Source organism: Gracilinanus agilis, chromosome 2 (genome assembly GCF_016433145.1).
Source record: "Gracilinanus agilis isolate LMUSP501 chromosome 2, AgileGrace, whole genome shotgun sequence".
Classification (NCBI taxonomy): Eukaryota; Metazoa; Chordata; class Mammalia; order Didelphimorphia; family Didelphidae; genus Gracilinanus; species Gracilinanus agilis.
The window spans coordinates 318,278,719-318,301,138 of NC_058131.1; the positions used below are offsets into that span (position 1 = coordinate 318,278,719).

The following is a 22,420-nucleotide window of genomic DNA, read 5'->3' on the forward strand; positions in this document are numbered from 1 at the left end:
CTTTTTTAAGAAGCTGAGGTTGGAGTGTGTTGATTCTTTATTGGTTACTGTGTAAGGTACTTATCTTGATAGTCAGAATTTAAGGTTAACTGTGATGTTTCTTTTTAACTTATCACTTGGCTTGGGTCTTAGCTTTTCCACATTCTCATCATGAGGTAGAAATGGGGCTCTGGATCACAGTTCTTTTCATTGAAGCTTCTGGTTCCAGCATACGTACACCTGGACTGTGTATTCTAGTGGCCTTCAAGCAGCTGTTTAGAGCTGACTTCTGAATGGGTAGCTGGCTTGACTGATAGCGCCTGGAATATTCTCCAAATACTTTTCGATCTGCTGCATCTCTTCCAAATATTCGGTGATCAGCTGACCCTGAAACCAGCAACCTCCCATCTGGGGTGAAAGCGCAGACATGGGCCACTTCTAAGACTCCCTGCCAAAAAAGAAGAGAAAGCACTGGGCTAGGAGCCTGAAGGCTTGGCTTCAAATCCCAGCCCTACCACTAAGCAGCTGGGTGATCCTGGCAAAGGCAGTTCTCATATTTTATTCATTCTTCTGTATGAGTGTTGAACTACATGACCTTGAAAGTTCTAGATCTACCGTTCTGTAAAGATACCACTATCTTGTTTTACTATGGTGTTTTGGTGCTCTAGGACAGTGGTGGGCAAATTACGGCCCACGGCCCCCCCTGAAATGTTCTATCTGGCTGCAACATTATTCCTAATCTGATGAATACAATGAAACTTCAAAAGAGATGCCTTAGAAACAGACTGACAGATGAGCATTTCCTTTCCTTTGGCCCCCTCTTTAAAAAGTTTACCCATCACTGTTCTAGGAAACTGATTAGCCGAGTATGTATAATCTAATTGCAAACTTAAACCATATATTTTTTTTTTACCCTTTCCTTGTGTCTTACCCTCAGGCTCTCTGTGCATTTTCCAGTCTTGCAGTCCCAGATTTTGACCTATTTAAAAAGGGGGGGAAAATCAACAGAATGTTTTGAACTCGGGGGACTGGCTTAGAGTCCTACAGGAAGACTAAGTGAAATCATGTATAAAGCACTTTTATTATATGGTGTACATACTTTTAAGTTTAGGTGCTTATTATAGTAATCTGAACATTGAAGAACAAGTCAGTTAAGGTAATAGGCCAAGTCTATGACAAACTACATGTAGTTCTTATGGAGAAGTAAGGTAATGGAATGTTCTTTGGGTCTGGTTTAATATAGTAACTGTGACCCTGGGTCATTTCTTTTCTGTGAACCTATTTTTGTAATCAACTGGACTAGATATTTCTTAAGATCTCCTTTACCTTTGATACCCTGAAATGTTCTGTGGCTAGAGGAAGCCTGAAAGCTTTAGTACAGTGGGCCAGCCTGCCCTGATTATCCATACTTGCCAACAATCTGGAATAAAGCAGTTGAGATGGTAGACAAGATGGAAGGCATATTTAGGCGGTTGTGTGTAGCTACCTGTTTTCCACAATTCACAGTAGATCCAAAGGATTTTCCCTTGCAACAAACTTGGTACATTACCTTCCCAATTTATGTTGGGTCATATGTAGCTTTAGGGTAGATGTTGCTTTTTTTTTTTAAGACCCTTAACTTATGTGTATTGGCTCCTTAGTGGAAGAGTGGTAAGGGTGGGCAATGGAGGTCAAGTGATTTGCCCAGAGTCACATTGCTGGGAAGTGTCTGAGGCTGGATTTGAACCTAGGACTTCCTGTCTCTAGGCCTGACTCAATCCACTGAGCTACCCAGCTGCCTGGTAGATGTTGCTTTTTGAGGTCATTAGCCTAGTGATGCCAAACTCGGGAAGAAGGCCACTTATTGACTTAAAGAAAAACCACATCTGTTTCGTTTTTATCTTATAAAATAATTATGTTTTAATGTGGTTTGGGCCCCATGAGTACTTAATAGCTCTGATCTAGTTCAAACTCCCTTATTTTACAGTTTGAATCCTGAGGATCAAATAGCTAGAGCCAGGAATTGGACTCAATTCCTCTGTCTCCAAAACCAGCACTTGCTATAGTACCCGAGACCTATGGATAGGGTCACCAAGGTCAACCCCAGGTGCTGGGCTTCATCCATTTGTAGGTGTTATGAGCTGAGAAAAGAGTTCAGGATTACCATCTCAGAGTATTCCGAGCTAGCCATTTGATTCCCATCAGGAGAGAAAGCCATGCTCTTCACCCAGGTCAGATGTCCTAACAGTTGAATGAGGAGCTTCCCTGTCTCAGGATTCCAGATCCGTATAGTTTTGTCCCAGGAACCTGAGGCCTGTGGGACAAATGGAAGTACTTTGGCAGTGGGCCTTCTTGAGGTGCCTTTCCCTCCCTTCCTAAGAGGGAGGAAGAGAATCCCAGCTTACCAGGAGCCCAGATGGGGAGAAACACACACAGCTGACATTTCCTTGATGGCCTTCCAGTGTTTTTTTTTTAATGTTATCCAGTATTCTCAGATCCCAGACTTTGACTGTGGAATCCCAGGAGCCAGTTGCCTGTCTCAAAAAGAAATGGGCAGCTGTGATGTGAGCTTTGGACAAAGGGTTTACTGAGATTTAACATTCAATGAGGCAGAGGCTGCCATTGGCCAGTGACTAGGAAAGAGAAGAGCTAGAGCTTCATAAAGTGACAGGGTGAAAATTGTTCCAAATCCTTCCCTCAGTGCCAGAGCGGCTCTTTTCCTGCACAGAAGCACACCATAGCAACACAGGAAGATAGCCACCCCCCTGTTAGGAGATGAAGGAAATGCAGAAGAACCTTTTTTAAGGCTATACCGTCTTGTTAGCATGACTTGAGGCTTCCTGAAAACTCCAGGAGAGCATGTGGCCAGCCTAACTTAGCTGTCTTGCCTAGAGACAAAAATATAGCAGGTGGGATGGAAAGAGATCCAAGTCAGAGTTTGAGGCCATCACAAATAGCCAGGCTTCAAATAGTTATTTGGTCACATCCAACCATGTTCACACTGAAAAATGGATACTAGCCCTAGCCTAGTAAAAGACTGCATTAGCTAAGGTACTTCATGTTCCACAACCCAGGAATTCTATGAAATCTCAAAATGCAGAAATTAAGAAAAACAACTGAAGAGATACTGTTAATGGCTAGGCTGTAGTAACATAGAAACAACTACTATCTAAATGAATTTATAGACAATGGCATACCAATTAAACTTTGGTTTGCCAAAGCAAACCTAAAGACCACTAGAACCAGACAAAAATTCATCTGAAGGAACAAAAGGTGAAGGATCTCAAGGGAGATTGGAAGGAAGAAGGGGGTAGTACCAGGTCTTGAGCTAAATATGTAGGAAAAGGAAAAAACTATAATCATATCTGAAAAGAAATAGAAAATTTGACTAATGGAACAGATGAGGTAAATAAGACTTAGAGGCAGTCCAACAGTGCCCCAATGTTCGATAAAATCACAAGATTACCAACTCTGGTAAGAAAATTGGGGGGAACTCCTTGCTTGACCCAAACTGGGAAAAGTCTCATTTCACACCCTCTACCACCAAAAACACCAAATAAATACAGGATTTAAATATGAAAGAAGCAAATTAGAGAAGGAAAAGAAATAAAGTTCACAGCTGTGGCCAAAAGAATTCTGGGGATAGAGACGATCATAGATCATAGATAAAATAGGTAATTTTGGTTACATAAAAATGAAAAAGCTTTTGCACATTTAACAAAGCAGAATTCAAAGGGGAAACCACTGGAAAGGGTGACCCGCTAGCAGATTTCTCTGAAAAAGACTCAAGATATATGAGAAATTAGGGAAAATATTTGAGTCATTCCCCAAAAGATAAATGAACAAAAGATGGGAATAGGCAGTTTGCAAAAGAAGAAATGCAAGCTTTCAACCACTATAAGGGGAAATGCTCCAAATCAAGAGAAATGCACATTCAAATCATTAAGATTCTACCCAATACCTTTCAGGTTGACAAAGATGACAAGAAAAGAAAATGCTATGAGGGGTTGGCAGAGAAAGGCAGAGTAGAGTAGTAGCAGGCCTCATTAATAAACTGTTAATTGATTTTTCATTTGTTTTTTCAAAGTACCAGCTTCTAGTCTTATTTATTAATTCAATAGTTCTTTTACTTTCAATTTTATTTATTTCTCTTTTAATTTTTATAATCTCTAATTCGGTCTTCAACTGGGGATTTTTAATTTGTTCCCTTTCTAGTTTTTTGATTGGCATGCCCAGTAATGAACTGTTAATTGAGCTGGGAATTGGTTCAGCCATTCTGTACTCAAAAAGTTACTATGCTCTGACTCAGCAATATACCTGCTTTGTATCTACCTCAAAGAAGGCAAAGACAGAGGAAGGACCCACATAAACTAAAATAGCAGGATTGGTGTAACAAAGAACTGAAACATCGCACCTTAAGCCTGTGATTTCCTCATCAGGACCCTCTTTGTAATTTTTTTTAACCCTTACCTTCTATCCTAGTAACAACTCTAAGACAGAAAGTCAATGGCTAGGCAAACAGAGTTAAGTGACTTGCCTAGGGTCACTCTAGAAGTGCCTGAGGCCAGATTTGAACCCAGATCCTCTTGACTCCTCTTCTTTGTAATTTATAACTTAAAAGCTAGAGCATAGAGAAGTTGAAGTAATTTTCCCAGAGTGAAATAGCCAGTCTATGTCAAAGAGTGGACTTGAACTCAAGCCTCCTTTACTCTTGAGATTAGCTCTCTAAACACTGACATGAGGGTACTTCTTATAAAAGTCAAACCATGCAAAATGAGAATATACCACAGAGAAACCTGAGAAAATGTGTATGAATGAATGCAGATGAAGGAAGCAGAACCAGGTGCATAAATTACACAGTAACCACAGGAATGTCAAGGGGATAACTAGATTGAAGAACTGAGCAGTTCATTAAAGAAAAAAAGTTGGTGGATAGTGATACTGATGGGGAAGAAAAAAGGAAGAAAACATTGATAAAATGTTGAAAAAATGCACAGAAGAGAGCCACAGGAAGTTCTGAAGGAGAATGAGACCAGCAGGGCAATTTTGTTACTACTATGTTACAGGTAACATACATTAAAAAAACAAAACAAAACATTGTACATAACAGGGGTTTACAATTTCATATAGCCACCTTCTCTGTTCTTTGGATACTAAAACATGCATGTATTGATGTTTGCCAAGTTCATTAAAAAAAAAAGAATTTAAAAAACCACATAGGTTATGTCATTCGTATTGGTTCTCCTTCTCATTTCTGATAGGTAAACAATCACATTTTCTTGCCAAGAATCAGGATATCACCCACTTCTTGGCTATTTCCAAACACTGACACTGTGGGCAGAGGCAACAAGGTGGTTGGTTCTAAAGTCCTGAAGTCCTGAATTCCAATCCAACCTTAGACATTCACAACTGTAAAATGGGAATAATGATAGCACTTATCTCTTGGGGTAATTGTGAGGATTCAAATGAGATATTCCTAAAGTAACTGGCACTTTGGAGGCACTAAAATGCTCGTTCCTTTCCCTGCTTGATATAATGCCAGAAACACTTATTATTCATTTACTTTAATGGAGTCTGATTCTTCATTACCCCATTTGGGATTTCCTTGGCAAAGATACTGGCATGGTTTGCTATTTCCTTCTCCAGCTCATTTGAAAGATGGGGAAACTGAGGCAAACAGGGCTACATGATTTTCCCAGGATCCCATAGCTGGTAAGTCCAGATTTGAATTCAAGAAGATGAATCTTTCAGACTTCAGGTCCTATCTACTGTGCCACCTTACTGCCTCTAAGACACATAGTAAGCATTTAATACATGTTTTATCATCCTTTTTTTTTTTTTTTTTTTTTTTAAAGCCAAATTTAAGCCCAACCATCAAAGAGAGACAATGCTATACAGGGGAAATAATCCAGGAGTCTGGATCAAGGAATGGACCTGGCATTTCACTGGTTTATGGAACTCCCTGACAAGTGTTGTGAGGAAGATTATTTAGTATTAGTGTTGGACCTAGCAGGAAGAGCTGGAGAATTCCAAGATGGAATGAAGGAGTAGGAGCTTGTGCTTTGAGAGAGACTCCATTAGTGGTTGGGACATAACTCTTGCTAACCCTGGGAGATTTCAGAGTTAGGGAAAAACTGCATCCAGATTCCCTAGGATCCTGAGAGGTGAAGGCTTTCAGCAGTGGACAACAGACCTGCAGAGCAGCACCAAGTGGGGAGGTGGTTTGTGATTTGGTGGACAGAATTGCAAACTCACTCTCTCTACCTGGGTTCCTTGGATCATCTGGTGGAGTTGGCTCTTGGCATCCTGTGACCATCCTTGGATTTACTGTGAGACCCCAAAGCCACCCTCAGGCCCTTTAGCTGAGCTTACCAAACCTGGCTGGAACCAGGTTTGAAGGAGCTTTCCCTGTGACTTCAGTACTGCTTCCTTTGGGCCCTGCCTGGGAGTTAGGACAATAGGATAGTGTAGTTAAATCCTTCCCTACCCGCTGTGGTTTGCCCTTAGGTTTTAAGTGTAGAATCCCCTATCCCATCCTTTATTTAGTTACCCTCAATTAAACTGTTATATACTTTACCTTTTGCCTGCTGGTGACTGTTGGGCCAACTACCATTCCTGTGTCAGTTAACAGTTTGGCAGTAAACCCTGGTCTCCCTATCCTGGTTGGTCCTGTCTCTCCTTCAACCCAATGTGAACCCACAAACCATTTAGGTTACATTTTAATAATAATAATAACATCCCTAGTACCTCGCCATTATACAAGGGTTACACACGCTAAGTGTCAGAGGTAAAACTTGAACCCAAAGTCTTCCTGATTCCAAGACCAAGGGAGATCAATAGAATTTTGGTGACTCAGTCATTCTGGATGTTTCATCCTTTGATGTTCCATTAGGGAGAGGAAATGTTCAAATTTGAGTTTGCTTCTCCTTACCTGGCAACAATCAGGAATAAAGCAGTTGAGATGGTAGACAAGATGGAAAGGCACTTTGTGCTATTGTGCATAGCCACTTGTCCACAGCACTGGGTGGGAAGGGGCAGGAAGAGACTGGACTTTATGATTCCTGTGTGGAAATTCCCTCCACCTCTAAATCATTTGCAACTTTGTCTTGGAGAGTTGACTGAGATAATGAGAAGTGACTTTTCTAAGGTCACACTGCTAATACATATCAAAATATAACATCTGACCTCTAAAGAAGGTCTACTGTGTTGCTTCTGGAGGAGGGGACAGAAGGTTGGAATCTTCTGACTTTTTAGCAATTGGGTTCACTTGTAAATGACATTTTAAGAGCGCTCTGGAGAGGTCTTGTGCTCCATTCAGGGGAGGTTAGTACGAAAAAATGATGCTGTCTTTGCTGTCACTAAGATTTACAATCACCTGGGGGTAGGCGGGATTTCAACATCTAAATAGATAAAGCGAGGAAGAATGGATGAAGGCCAACTGGAAATCCAGACAAGGAGCCCAAGGAAAGTTTGAAAGTTGGAGGAAAAACTTAGAGACAGGCGGGCGGGAGGAATGAAAGGAGGATTGGGGGGCCTGAGCTACATGTATCTAAGGAAGAGATTTTTTTAATAGGCAGAGCTGAGGAGTGCATTACAGACAGATACCAGGTATAAATGGACAGAGGCAGGTGTCTCTAGATGAGATTTAAGGGCAACAATTAATCCAGGGGGGCAGGCATAGTGGATAGAATGCCAGGCTTGGAGTCAGGAAGATCTGAGTTCAAATCCAGCCTCAGATACTAACCACGTGACCCTGGGTAAATTCCCTTAACCCTCTTCGCCCCAGTTTTCTTATCCGTAAAACGAGAAGAAGGAAATAAAAAATCACTCTAATATCTCTATTGAAAAAACCCAAAATAGTTTACAGTCACTGAAACACGGAACAATCAAATGTAATAGACTTTGCTACTAATAGCAATGCAATGATCCAGGACAATCCTGAGGGACTTATGAGATTTTAATTAATTAATTAATTGAGAATGTTTTTCCATGGTTACACGATTTGTATTCTTTCCCTTCCCTCCTTCCTCCCTCCTCCTGTAGCCAATGAGCATATCAACTGGGTTTTACATGTATCATTGATTAAGACCTATTTCCATATTATTAATATTTGCAATAGAGTGATCATTTAGAGTCTATATCCCTGATTATATCCCTATTGAATTATATGATCAAGGAAACATTTCAAGAGACTTATGGGAAAAATGCTATCTACATCGAGAGAAAGAACTGTGGGAGAAGAAACAGAAGAAAAACATATGACCTATCAGTTGTTTGTATGGGTATAGGATTTGGGTTTTGGTTTTTAAAGACTGCTCTATTGCAAAAATGAATAATATGGAAACAGGTATCAAGTGATAACCACATGTATACCCCAGTGGAATTGCTTGTCAGCTCCAGGACAGAGGAAGAAAGGGGAGGGAGAGAACATGCATCATGTAACCATGGAAAAATCTTTAAAAATAAATAAACATTTAAAAATAAACAAACAAGAAAACCCAAAATGGGATCAAGAAAAGTAGGACATGACTGAAATGACTGAACCACAAAAATTAATCAGAATGTCTAGACCATAGGGAGTAAAGGGGAGTCATACAAAATAAAATTGGATGGATAAGTTGAATTTCAACTCTGGAGAACTTCAAATACCAGGCAAAGGAGTTTGTGAGGGCCTGAACTAGAGAAGTAAAGAGGAGAATACAGGTGAGGGAATGCATGAAATAATGAGTGAAATAGCACTTTTCAAGCGTTTTCCATATGCCAGACACTGAGCTGAACAATGGAATACAGGGGATGTTGTGGGAAAGAGAATCAAAAGAACGTGGCAAGTAGTTGGACTGAGGGGAGAGATTTATAAGGGGAGTGAATAAAATGGAGGAGGGCCAGTTTATCCATACAAGTGCAACCACAGAAAGTCAAAGTGTCTGCTACTGCAGTGCTGAAGAGGGAGGTCACACTTACAAGATATTCTGAAATGGGAGAAAAGTCACTGCTTTGGATGGCATCGTGATGTCCAAGGAGTTCAGTGATGATCTGGCCTTTCTAAAAGAGAAGAAACATCTGTCTAAATATAGGCTTCAAACCAGTTTACTTGCAAAGGAGGAACATTAGAAGTAAGGGATGGGGGCTGCAGTGGCTCAGTGGATTGAGAGCCAGGCCTAGAGAGGGAGGTCCTGGGTTCAAATTTGACCTCAGACACTTCTTAGCTGTGTGCCCCTGGGCAAGTCACTTGACCCCATTGCCTAGCCCTTACCACTCTTCTGCCTCGGAGCCAATACACAGTATTGATTCTAAAACAGAAGGTGAGGGTTTTAAAAAAACTAAACTAAGCAATGTTAGAGATTATTTAGTCCAGCCCTCATGATAGATGAGGTAATTGAATCTCAAAGAGGATGTGACTTGCCTGGGGTTTTGTAGTTGGGATTCAATCCCAAGCCTCCCATCAAGAGCCCTTTCTGCTATAATCTGCTGCTTCCTAGATGCATTCCCCAGAAAAAAGAAACAACTGTCAAGCAAGGCTGACTGTCGTCACCACTTTTCTTTGACAGAGTTGAGAAATCCTAGTAGTAAGGTCCCATCTAGCTCTCCTAAAGTGGCTTCTATGTTCTAATGTTTCCTTCCTAAAATCTGTTCAACGTTCCTTCCCCAGACACTCCTCATACTGTACCTGAGATTTCTCTATTCCCTTCAACTCCTTCACCTCCAGTAAAAGAGTGTCTACAAATCCTTCTATAGAGTAAGGGACTCTGTGGAATGATGCTTCCTCATGAAACAGGTAACGAGTATTCCCACATTTTCTAAGTTTGGCTTTCGTGAATCTATATTAGCTGGATTTCCTGGGGAGAGATCCATTTCCTCAGGAGCCTCACTACACCTCACGCCTACCGCCTCATCCATTCTTGCTCATTTTCCATACCTTCACTTCCCAGAGGATTGCCTTGTGATCCCAGCCTCCAGATACCAGGAGTTTAGAGTTTGAACTGAAGCTGACTGTCTCCACACTCCGGGAGTGACCTGAGAATAACAGGACAGACAGGGTCCATGAAATAGAAACAATCAGACCCCATGATGCCTCTCCTCCCCCCGGCCAGAGGGTGCTGTAAAGGTTGCAGAATAAGGCAGAGGAAAGGGGGTGATGGGCCAAAGGTGGACCTCTGCCATAGAGATGGGGGACGGCTTTCTTTTTTTTTTTTGAATTGGCAAACTTTATTTAAATAATTAATTTAGAATATCTTTCCATGGTTACATGATTCACGTTCTTTCCCTCCCCTCCTTAAACTCCCCTCCCATAGCCAACATGCAATTCCACTGGGTTTTACATGTATCATTGATCAAGACCTGTTTCCATATTATTGATGTTTGCACTACGGTGATTGTTTAGAGTCTACATCCCCAATCATGACCCCATCAACTCATGTAATCAAGCAGTCTTTTTTTTTTTTTTCTGTGTTTCTGCTCCCAGAGTTCTTTCTCTGGATGTGGCTAGTTTTCTTTCTCATAAGACCCTCAGAATTGTCCTGGATTATTGGCATTGCTGCTAGTAGAGAAATCTATTACATTCGATTGTATGTAGGGTGACTTTCTAAGGACACATGTAGGAAATACCTTAGAGGGCTGGAGATAAGAGCCAGAGTGGAACATTACTGTGTGGCCTGGGATCAACTAGTCACCTACTTCCCAAAGGGACACTAATTTCTCACAACGGGGTTGGGACTCCTTTGGAAGTGATGAGGGACTTCCAAGGGACAGTCAGTCATTTTGGGGGCACAAAACCTTCCTTCCTTAGGGCCTTGCCCCCCTCTGCCTATCCCTTTGGACATTGGTATGGATGCAGAGAGTCTTATTTTTTTTTAAACCCTTACCTTCCACCTTAGAACCAATAGATGCCAAGGCAGAAGAGCAGTAAGGGCTAGGCAATGGGGGTTAAGTGACTTGCCCAGAGTCAGACAGCTGAGAAGGGTCTGAGACCTCCCGTCTCTAGATTTGGCTCTCAATCCACTGAGCCACCCAGCTGCCCCCTATACTTTGCTCTTAAAGTACTTCAAGTCTCACAAGAGATGACTTCACACTAATCCTGAGCCATGTATGTTAGGTGGGTCTCCCAGGATAACTCATCATTTTCTGGGAGAGGAAATTAAGGTAATGAAAGGTAAAGAGATTCACCAAGGTCACAAGTATAAGAAGGAGGAAGCTTACCTAAAAAAGATCTAGTGGATTTTAGTGGACCATAAATTCAAAATGAGTCAATAGTATGATGTGGCAGCCAAAGAAAAAAAAAAAAAACAAAAGCAAAATCCCAATATGATCTCAGGCAGAATGAAGAGTAATCAAGCCCTTTGAGACAGGAAGGTGATAGTCCTGCCTGCCTTTTGATCTAACCATACCACTGCTGGGTTTGTACCCCAAAGAGATAATAAGGAAAAAGACTTGTATAAAAAATATTTATAGCTGCGCACTTTGTGGTGACAAAAAATTGGAAAATGAGGGTATGCCCTTCAATCAGGGAAAGGATAAACAAATTGTGGTATCTGCTGGTGATGGAATACTATTGTGCTCAAAGGAATAAAGAACTGGAGGAATTCCATGTGAACTAGAATGACCTCCAGGAAGTGATGCAGAACCAGGAGAACATTGTACACAGAATCTGACACACTGTGACACAATCAAATGTAACGGACTTCTCTACTAGCAGCAATGCAATGATCCAGGACAATTCTGAGGGACTTATGAGAAAGAACACTGTCCACGTCTAGAGAAAGAACTGTGGAAGTAGAAACACAGAAAACAATTGCTTGATCACATGGGTTGAGGGGAATATGATTGGGGATGTAGACTCTAAGCGATCACGACCTAGTGCAAATATCAATAATATGGAAATAGGTCTTAATCAATGACGCATATAAAACCCAGTGGAATTGCTTGTTGGCTACGGGAGAGGGGTAGGAGGAGGGTAAGAATATGAATCATGTAACCATGGAAAAATATTCTAAATTAATTAATTAAATACATAAACTTAATTAAAAAAAAAGGTAATAGTCTCTCTGTATCCAACCCTTCTCAGGACTCATCTGGAGTGTTGTGTTCAATACTAGGCCACATTTAAGAGGGCCATAATAAGCTGGTGTGTGTCCAGGGAAGGCAATCAAGATGGTGAAGGGTCTTGAGTTCATTTCACAATGAACAGTAGGCAACTGCTAAGCATTTATTAAATGACTTTTTAAGTGCCAGGTACTACCTAGCCTCTGGGGATAGAAGGAGCAATTGAAGGATGATAAGAATGGGCAGGTTGGGTGGGATGGGGAAGATGATCTTGGCCCTCAAGTATTTGAAAGGCTGTCATATAGAAGATAGATTAGCGATGTTCTATTTGACCCCAGAAGAGCAATGGTTACAAGATGGAAATAAGACAAAAGCAGACAATGTCAGGAAAAAAATCCTAATAATTAGCACTATCCCAAAGTGGAATGGGCTGCCCCAGGACAGGGTGGGTCCCCTTTACTTGGAGGTTTCCAAGCAGTGACTAGACAACCAGTGATGATCAACTATGGTATACTATTCATGAGTTGGACTTGATGGCCACTTAGATTCATTTCAACTTTCAAATGACAAATGTTACTGGAACTGGAACTTGAGTCTTTGGACTCCAAGCCCAGCGCTTTTTCCACCTCAGCAGGAAAGAACAGGAAACCTGGATTTAAATGCTGAGAAAAATGAGTTTGAGAGAAGTTATTATTTGACCTAAACCCTGAAATCTTCATTTAAATTTCAAGGTGACAGAGTCATTGGCATTCAAAGCCAAACATTTGTACTCTGAGTTCAACATCCTTTCTTTGCAATGAACCAGGACCAGGGGAGAAGGAAGGAGGTCCCACATGTCCTTGGAAGGAGGCAGGAGCTGTCACAGTTTGAAGATTCCAGGGCATCTCCCATCAGGAGCAATGGGCACCATGGGATTTTCTGGGGCTACAATAGGAACTAACAGCTTTCTCTATCTTCCTGGTTTCTCTTCTGACTGTGAACCAGGACACAGATTCCTGGTGTTTGTTATAGCATCACAAGACTTAGAGCTCTAGGATTTAAATTAAAGTCCAATATTTCAATTATTATTTTTTATAAAGTTTATTATCTAACAAAATAGAACCATGGAACTAAGTTTTTCTACCTGCTCAAAAAGCCAACTCCATCAAAGCTGAGACAGGAAGACCAGAGAGAGAGAGAGACAGAGAAAGAGAGAGACTTTCACCGAATTTATATCCTGTCTACGTCAGCACATAATGACAGGAAGTGAGTGGGGTTCTAGGAATCATAGTTTTGCTGGGGATCGTAGTTTTTAGGGTAACAGATTCTAATTACACAATCCCCCCTGAGATCCTTTGGAAGACTCGTCTCCCCAGTGGGTCTTATAAACATAACCAACTTATAAATTACAATAATTTGGGGATAAAAAAAGAGAACAAAACCAATGATTGCTAGGTGCATTGACAAAAAGCCAATTAGGGGCAGTCCCCTTCAGCATAAGAGTATACATACAAAATGAATGTGTAAATTGGGTGGAGGTTCATCTCTCTCTCTCTGGTCTTCCTGTCTCGGCTTTGGTGGAATTGGTTTTTTGAGCAGGTAGAAAAACTTAGTCATGTGGTTCTATTTTGTTAGATAATAAACTTTATAAAAAATAATAATTGAAGTATTCAACATTAATTCAAATTCTAAAGAGCTAGAAGAGACCTTAGAGAATATCTAGTCCAGGAATGATAAAGAATAGTCCAGGGGCCAAATCTGGTCTGCTGCCTGTTGAACTAAGAAGAATTTTTACATTTCAGGATTCTTTTTTTTTTCTTTCACAAGCACATTTTTTATTGTGAAGACTAGTCATGCCTTTTCCATTTGTATGTGGCTATTATGTGAACCTCATGGTACCATCACTATTCTTTCAGTTATACAAATATTTTAGCATTTGAGCATTTAGCATGAGAACTCAGGTGTTTAAATTCCCCCCCCCCCCATTTTAGCATTATTTAATTAATTAATTTAGAATATTTTTCCATGGTTACATGACTATGTTCTTTCCCTCCCCTCCTCCCTCCCCCCTCTCAGAGCAGATAAGCAATTCCACTGGGTTTTTACATGTATCATTGTTCAAAACCTATTTCCAATTAGATACATTTTAGGATTCTTAAAATGTAAAAACCCTTCTTAGCTTGAGGGCTTTGCAAAGACAGGTCTGGATTGGGCCACAGGTCATAGTTTGCTGACCCCTCATCTAGCCCCATACTCTTCTTTTACAACTGAGAAAACTGAGGCCCAGAGAGATTGTGACTTGTTCGATGTCACACTGGTAGAAGCATTAGAAAAAGATTCAAACCCCTACACCTTTGGATCCTCACCAAAAATAATCTGAAACACGTGGTTTGGAGGACCCCTCCCCATCCCCTCCTCCCCCCCCCCAGTCTCTTTGTATCAAGTCACCTTTCAGAACATGGAGGCATTTGATGCTGGTTTTTGCATCCCACAGCCTGACAGTGCAGTCACGAGAGGCGCTTGCAAAATATTTGCCATTAGGAGAGAACCTGCAGAATCGCACTGGACCTGTAGAAGACAGAAATCCAGAACTGAGACTGTAGTTTAAGGGGGCCACAATACAATTTGGAAGGCTAGGCTTCCCCAGGTAATAACAAACCGTGTGTAATCTCTAGGAAAATGTGTACCATATGGCTTTTCCCAGAGTGGAGTACAGGGGTCTGAGTCCTTAGAAACCAGGCTCAATAGCCTGGCTTCCTGCAGGTCAGCCATATGGAGGACATTCTCTAAGATCAGAGGAAAACTCCCTCCAAGTATGCTTCTTAGATTCTAGGACCCAGATGTAGCCTAGAGACTTCCCCTGCAAAACAGGAGAAATGAATGACTTCGACTCCATCCAATAGGTCCTTCCATATCAATGGACTTGGAGTAATAAGGTCCTAGGAATTGAGAATTTTGAAGGGTCTCATTTAGGTCCCTCATTTTATAGATGAAGAAATTGAAGCCCAAAGAGGGGAAGAGGCTTGCCTCAGAAAACACAGGTAGTAAGTGACTCCAAGGAGATAGTCATAGGAATTGGTAGTCAGTCCTACTGTGATCCTCTCTGGTCAGACTCTACATGGAGAAATGTATTTATTTCATAAGCCACATTTTTAAAAGGCCATTAACAAGTGTAAAAGGGAATTCTTTGTTCTCCTTGAGTTGACACTTGTGAAGGGGAATCCTTTATTCTCTTTGCCTAGATTGAACTAACACTTTAGTTAACACTAACTTAAGTACCTCACTAGATTGTGAAGACAGGATTAACTCTCCTTTGTCCACCTTTTGATTGAATCAACACAAGTTTGAACTAGGTGGAGGAGCTTGCAAACCACTTAAGTGAATTCATACCCTCAGAAACTCAATCAGCCAGGAATCTGTGAACCCTTTTGATGAGTATTCACCTCTCCAGAAGGTGAAAACTGGTTCCCACAAACACTGCCCTTTGGGCAGTGCTGGACAATTTGGAAGACAAGAAGGTCAGCTCAAGGAAGAAAGTTGGCCTTAAAAGAATCACCTTCAGCTCTAGTCATTGTTTTGACTTGCCTCTTGGAGGGAACTTGGGTGAGTGGATAGTTGGCTTTCCCTTTCTGTCCTCTGGGGAGAGTTTAATTCCTGTTGAAGGTCAACAAGTCTTGGCTGAGTGGAGTACCAGAGCAATATTTAGTTAAGCTAATGTCTTCTCTACCCTTTTGTATTTCTCTGCTTTCGCTTTTTTCACCTCTTTTGTAAATAAAAGCTATTAAAGTCATTTCTATGTTGAGCAATAATACTTTGATTTGGCAATCACCACTATTATTTATAATCTTCATATAGTTTAGCCAAACCATTAAAATTTAATCCTTACATGAGGTGGAATTTGTTCTTTGGTCCACCTCTTTTGAAGAATTAGATTATCTAGTTTTCAATTAATTTATAATTTGCTTTTAATGAACCCTTATGGCTTATAATTTTATTGCATTGTGATTTAAAAAGGATGCATTTATTTTTTTCTGCATTTGGTTGTGAAAATGTTATGCCCTAGTACATGGTCAATTTTGTTGTATGTATCATGTGCTGCTGAAAAGAAGATATGTTCCTTTTTTATTCTCATTCAATTTTCTCCAGAGATTTATTAAATTGAACTTTTCTAACAACTCTGGCTCCAAGATATTTGGATTGTTCCTTTATGGCTGCTTATAGTGTTTTCTCCTTGGCCTGTGAGTTTTTGAATTTGGCTATAATATTCCCAGGAGTTGTCATTTGGGGATTTATGGCAAGAGATGATCTGTAGATTCTTTCCATTTCTATTTTACCTTCTTGTTCAAGAATATCAAGGCAGTTTTCTTTGGTATATGATGTCCAGACTTTTTTTTTTATGACTTTCAGGTAGTCCAATAATTCTTAAACTGTCTCTCCTGGATCTATTTTCCAGATCAGTTGTTTTTTCAATGAAATAGTGGATATTTTCTTCTATTTTTTTTCATTCTTTTGATTTTGTTTTATTGTTTATATCTCATGATGTCATTAGTTTCTATTTTCCCACTTAAAAATTTTAAAGACTGATTTTCTTCCATGATTTTTGATCCTCCTTTTCTATTTGGTCCACTCTGCTTTTCATGGACCTCTTTTCTTCAATGGATTTTTAAACCTCTTTTTCTACTGGACCAATTTTGCTTTGTAAGCTGTATTTTCTTTTGGCATTCTTTTCTTTTCTTTTTCCTATTTTTCTTCTGCCTCTCTTATTTGATTTTTGAATTCTTTTTTGAGCTCTTCCAGAGCCTGGGACCAATTACCATCTATCCCTAAAGTTTTGTATGTGACCTCTTTGCTCTCACTGTTCCCTACTGAACCAGTGCCTTGGCTTCTTTGTTTCCATAAAAATTGTTTCTTTTGCTATCTGCTCATTTCCCCAGATTAAAAAAAATTTTTTTTTTTACTTTTATCTTTAAGGTGGGCTCTGTTTTCAGGGTAGAGGGGGCACTCTCTTAAAGTTCAGTTTTTCCTTGCTGCTACTCTTACTTTTAGTTCTGGTTTTCCACAACTTTCAGTTCTTTCAAGGTGGTATGATGGCCTGTGGGCTGAGAGCTCTGGAAGCTACTGATTCAGTCTCCTCTAGGGACTGCTGATGGATTATAAGGCTCAGAGCACTGTGAGCTATTTTACCCTAGGACCAAGCACCATAGACTTGGGGCCTCACCGCAAGCTTGTGCCAGGGCTTGAGACTTCAAAGTGTGGGCATGGGATGCTCTGCTATTGGCTGAGACAGGGCCTCAAAGTTGGCTCGTGGCCAGGTTCAGAATCTGGCACAGTAGGTGGAGGGTGGGTGGCATGCACTTCTGTTTACAGTTTTGCTTCTGATTCCCCTCATCATCTTGTGAAATAGATCTTCTCTGCCTACAATTAAAATTGTTTTCTGCAGGAGAGTTATGTCACTCTGTCCCCTTGTTGGTTCTGTGACTTTAGTATTTGTTTTGAGGAGCTATTTTAAGGTTAGTTTGAGAGGATTCTCAGAGCAATTCCAGCTTTCTGTGTTGCTACTGTGCCATCTTGGCTCTGCCCTGTTTGACATTTCTTATGGCATAATAGTATTCCATTAAAACCATATACCACAACTTGTCCAGGCATTCCCCAAATGATGAGCATCCCCTAAGTCTCCAAGTTCAATTTTCCACTACAAAAGGAGCTTCTATAAATATCTTTGTAAAAGCAGGTCCTTTCCCCCTATCTCTGATCTTATTGCTGGGTCAAAGGATCCTTTATGGTTTTTTGGGCTTGGTTCCAGATTGCTCTTCAGAATGGTTGTCAATTCATGTTTCTAATTTGGTTAGAATACTTAAGTCTTTGTTTGTCTTTACAATTATTGTTTTATTGTATAAACTGGTTTTCTGATTCTTTTTACTTCACTATGTATCAGTTACTACAGGTCTTTCTAGGTTTCCCTGAAACCATCCTTTTCATGATCTTTTAAAATTTAAATTAAATTAAAAATTTTTAAGTTTTTATTTTGAATATTTTCCCAGAGTTACATATTTCATGTTCTTTCCCTCTCCCCCAAACCTTCCTAGTCCTCCTTACATGATTTTTTTTAGATAAATGGACAAATTTAATTAAGCTAACCCTAAGTACTTTTGGCCAAAATGGGGTTCAATTTGACCTGGATTTGCAATCTCTAATACTCACATGTATCTTTGCATTTGGTTGTGTGTCTGTGTATGCCTGAGTAGAGCAAGCTGCTTGTGTCTCCCCACCTTACCATACAAGAAGAAGGAAAGGGGATGGTGTGACACAGATAATGAGAGATCCAAATAGCGGGGCAAAAGAATCAGTTTGAATGACTGGAGGTTTTAATTAGAAAATAATCTTGAGTTTTGGAGATTGTGGATCTGAGTTAAAGTGAACCCAAACGTTAAATGCATAGATTATGTTTAACTTAAGTCTCGATATCTACTGTGGATCAATTAAAAAGAAAAGCTCTCCATGAAATGCTATAATTTAAGATTTTTTTTGTGATAATGGATTGTAAAAAGCTTCTGTTTATAGAAGCTTAAGAACTTAAGTTCTGAGTTTTGTTTATATTGTATTTATTTTAAAAATTTTATTTATTTAACAGAATTCATTCCCAGGCATTTCAGTCCCTTCCTTCACTCCCTGGCCCATAGAAGGTATCACCTGACTAAATGATTTGTATAGATAGACTGCATCTTTCAAGTTTCCATTTTTTAGTTCATTCCCTGGAGGCAGACACTCACAAGTTATTCTTCAAATAGTAAATCTGCAGCTGTATATAATGTTCTTTTGGTTCTTTTTATTTCTCTCTGCATTACTTCATGTTGATCTTTCCAAATTAAAAAAAAAAATAAGGGGCTCATCATTTTTCATGGTGTACCTTTTACCATTTCTTATAGGGCAATAATATCCCATATTCCCCAATCGATGGGCACCTCTTAAATGTATATTTACCACCACAAAAAGAGTTGCTATAAATCTTTTTGTACATATTTGCCCTTTTCCTCTTTCTTTGATTCCTTTGAAGTATAGGCCTACTATAGATGCTAATATTCCTAGGGGAAAGAGTATGCACAAATTTAGTGCTCCAAAGCATTTTCGGGAATGGCTGGACCAGTTTACAATTCTACCGATATTCTGTTAATGTGCCTGATTTTCTACAGCTCCTCAAGTGTTTTTCATTTTTCTTTTTTTTTTTTTTTTGTCAACTTCGCTATCTGATAGATGTGAGATAAAACCTCAGAGTTCCTTTAATTTATATTTCTTTAATTTTTAAGTGAGTTGGAGCATTTTTTTCACATTTCATGACTATATCAAGAGAGAGCTTAGATTTTCTTTTCTTGAGAACTATCTGTTCAAATCTTTGACCATTTATCAATTGGGGAATGGTTCTTATCTTTACAAAACCTGTTGCCAATTCCTCTGCTCTCCTAAGTTATCTGTTTCTCTGCTCTCTCTCTCTCTTTTTTAAACCCTTACTTTCTGTCTTAGAACCAATACTGTGGTTTTTTAAATTTTTATACCCTTAACTTCTGTGTATTGTGGTAAGGGCGGGCAATGGGGGTCAAGTGACTTGCCCAGGGTCACACAGCTGGGAAATGTCTGAGGCCGGATTTGAACCTAGGACCTCCTGTCTCTAGGCCTGTCTCTCAATCCACTGAGATACCCAGCTGCCCCCAATTCTGTGTTTTGATTCCAAGGCAGAAGAATGGTAAGGGCTAGGCAATGGGGATTAAGTGATTTGTCCAGGATTACACAGCTAGGAAGTATCTAGGGTCACATTTGAATCCAGGACCCCATCTCTAGGCTTGGCTTCTCAATCCACTGAGCCACCTGGCTGCCCCCTTTTCTCTTCTAATTTTAACTGTATTGGTCTTATCTGTGCAAAAATGTTTTGTTTTTACATAAGCAAAATTATTCTTTTCATCTTCTAAGACTCTTATTTTGGTAGAGAATACTTTCTCTAGCCGTAGATCAGCAAAATAATTTCTTCCTTTTTTATCTAATTTGTTTAATATATCTATGCAATTTTATCCATTATCACCTAGATTTCAAAAAAGCAAATTTTCAAGTTTGGGAAAAGGATCCCATAGTCAAAGGATCTAAAAAGAAAGACAGCTTGAGAGGTGGGAAGAATGAAATTATGAGAATGATCCCAATAAGAAAAAAAAAAAAAGAGGGAGGATATCTTTTAAAAAAAAAAGGCGGATATTCCTGTATTCCTGTATTGATGTCAAATTCAGAAGAACAAGCTCAAAAGGAGAATGGAGGATGAATAACAAAAACATGGTGAAAGGGTCTTTTAAGAAGGGTGTCATGAAGGTTATACATAAACCAGAAATAAGTGAAAGCTTGTGAATTAAGCCAAAGTAACAAAATGGTATTTTTTGGATTTTTTTGCTTTTTGTTTTTCAAAGGTAGTTTTGGTAGCAACAATAAAAGCTGACCCTTCTACGGTGTTGTGCAGTTTACAAAATGCTTTCCTCAAGAGGATCCTGGGAAGGTTGAAGGTGCGTTATTATCTTTTTTTTTTTAATCCCTTATCTTTCTTCTTAGAATCAATACTGTGTATTGGTTCCAAGGCAGAAAAGTGGTAAGGGCTAGGCAATGGGGGTTAAGTGACTTGACCAGGGTCACCCAGCTAGGAAGTGTCTGAGGTCACATTTGAACCCAGGACCTCCCATCTCTTCTACTCTTTCAATCTACTGAGCCCCTCAGCTGTCCCCTTTTAGCAGATGAGGTAGCTGAGATTCAAAGAGAAGTGACTTAAGCCAAGGGATATGTGGTGGAGCCTCCATTTGAAGTCTCCTCTTCAGTCAGGCACTCTCTCTCTAGAACCACATAAGCCAGTAACGGGTGGGTTGGGCGCCAGGAATGGATGGTGTGATTGAGTTTGAAGTCAGAACCACTTTGAATCTTCTATTTTTGTTTTCTCCCTTTTCTCTTGAGGAGAAGCAGTGTGTGGATGGAAAGGTCTTAAGGAACAGAATGTTAGATCTGGAAGAGACTTGAGATCATTTAGTTCAATAATTCCTTGTTTTAAGGAGAAAGGAAATGAGAGACGGGCTCCAGATACTATTATCTTTTACAACTCTGAGGGATGGAGCAGCAAGGACAAAAGGGCCTAGAGAGCTGCCTCTGCAGGAAGTGAACCTGGACTTTTTTCTTGCTGACAAGGGCAGTCTGCGCCCCAAAGTGGCTGGGTTGAGGGTGCTGGAAGAACCCCGCCTTTATTTCGCCCGCCCCCTTTCCTCCCCAATCCCAGACGTGGTTCCAACTCTCGCCTGGGGTGTCAGCCGCTGCTGAGGCAACAATAGGGGAAGCCTGGCAGGGAGGACTGGGGGACCCCAGCATCCCTAATGGTCTGAGCCCCGCCGCACGGATCCAAGGGCGACTTTGGCCGCTGATCTACAAGCAAGTTAAGAGGGCAGAGGCTGGGATGCGGGAGTAGGAGGGATGGGGGATGACAATCCAGTTGGGATACCCGCGCAGCCCACCTGTGTGGCCCGGCAGCTTCCGAAGCAAAAGCCCGCTCTGAGACTCCCACATATACACTTTGTTGTCATCGCAGCACGTGAGGAGGATCCGGGTATCCGGGGAGAAAGCGCATGAATTGACCTGGGAGGGAAGAATTCCTTTGGATTCCATTCCAAAAGATAGCCTGGAAAGAATGCCTGGCTCAGAGGCGACTCCCTGAGTGACCCTGCGCTAGTCATTTCAACACTAGGCTTCAGTTTCCTCATCTGCAAAGTGAGGGAGCTGGATTCCCTTCAGCTCTAAATCTGCATTCAAGTTTTAATTTGCTTCACTGAGGGGGAGAACGTGGAGGCAGGAACACCGTCTTCGGAGGCTATACGTGTAATCGTCCAGGGAAGTGATAACGAGATCGGTGCTATTGCCACGGCGGAGAGAATAAGGGAAAGGGGTCCCACGCGAGAGACTGACTGACTCTTTAGGCGTATGAAATGAGGGAAAGGCAAATGTCCGGGATAAACCCCAAGGCTTCAAGACGGGATCGGATCATTCCCCAGACAGAAACAGTGAAGTCAGGAGAGGGAGCGAATTAAGGGGAAACTAGAGCGATGTATTCTGGGAAAGAAGCACAAGGCAAGCAGCGCCCGGGAAAAGGTGGCGGTGCTGCCCTGGGCCCAGGTTGCCCCCTCCTCCCACTCGCCACAGCTTCTGCCTCCGTCCACTTGCCCCGCTTACCTCCCCCTTGTGACGACTATAGTATTTTACACTCCCCACGGTCAAAGGCGTCCAGGACTTTGCGATTGATAAAGGCTTTTTCCGAGGGGTCGGGTTGGAAGACGTCGATGGAGTTTCAGATCTCTTTTTGCAGGGGCCTAGATCTCCGGCCCTGCCGCGCACAGCGGGCTCCTCTCCCATGGTGACTATCGATCTGGGCTTGCTAGAG

At 40.9% G+C, this 22,420-nt stretch overlaps 1 protein-coding gene across 1 annotated transcript; it reads right to left on the reverse strand.

The window, feature by feature from the left end:
* Positions 1–17: 17 nt before the first annotated feature.
* WDR38 (WD repeat domain 38) lies at positions 18–22,392 on the reverse strand. The gene is made up of 9 exons (XM_044659748.1): positions 22,213–22,392; positions 21,501–21,621; positions 14,425–14,544; positions 9,875–9,972; positions 8,920–9,000; positions 2,364–2,492; positions 2,123–2,272; positions 911–958; positions 18–427 (listed from the first exon to the last, which is right to left on the reverse strand). The coding sequence occupies exons 1-9, from the start codon at positions 22,390–22,392 to the stop codon at positions 149–151; spliced, it is 1,206 nt and encodes a 401-aa protein (XP_044515683.1). The 3' UTR covers positions 18–148.
* Between the last annotated feature and the right edge of the window lie 28 nt (positions 22,393–22,420).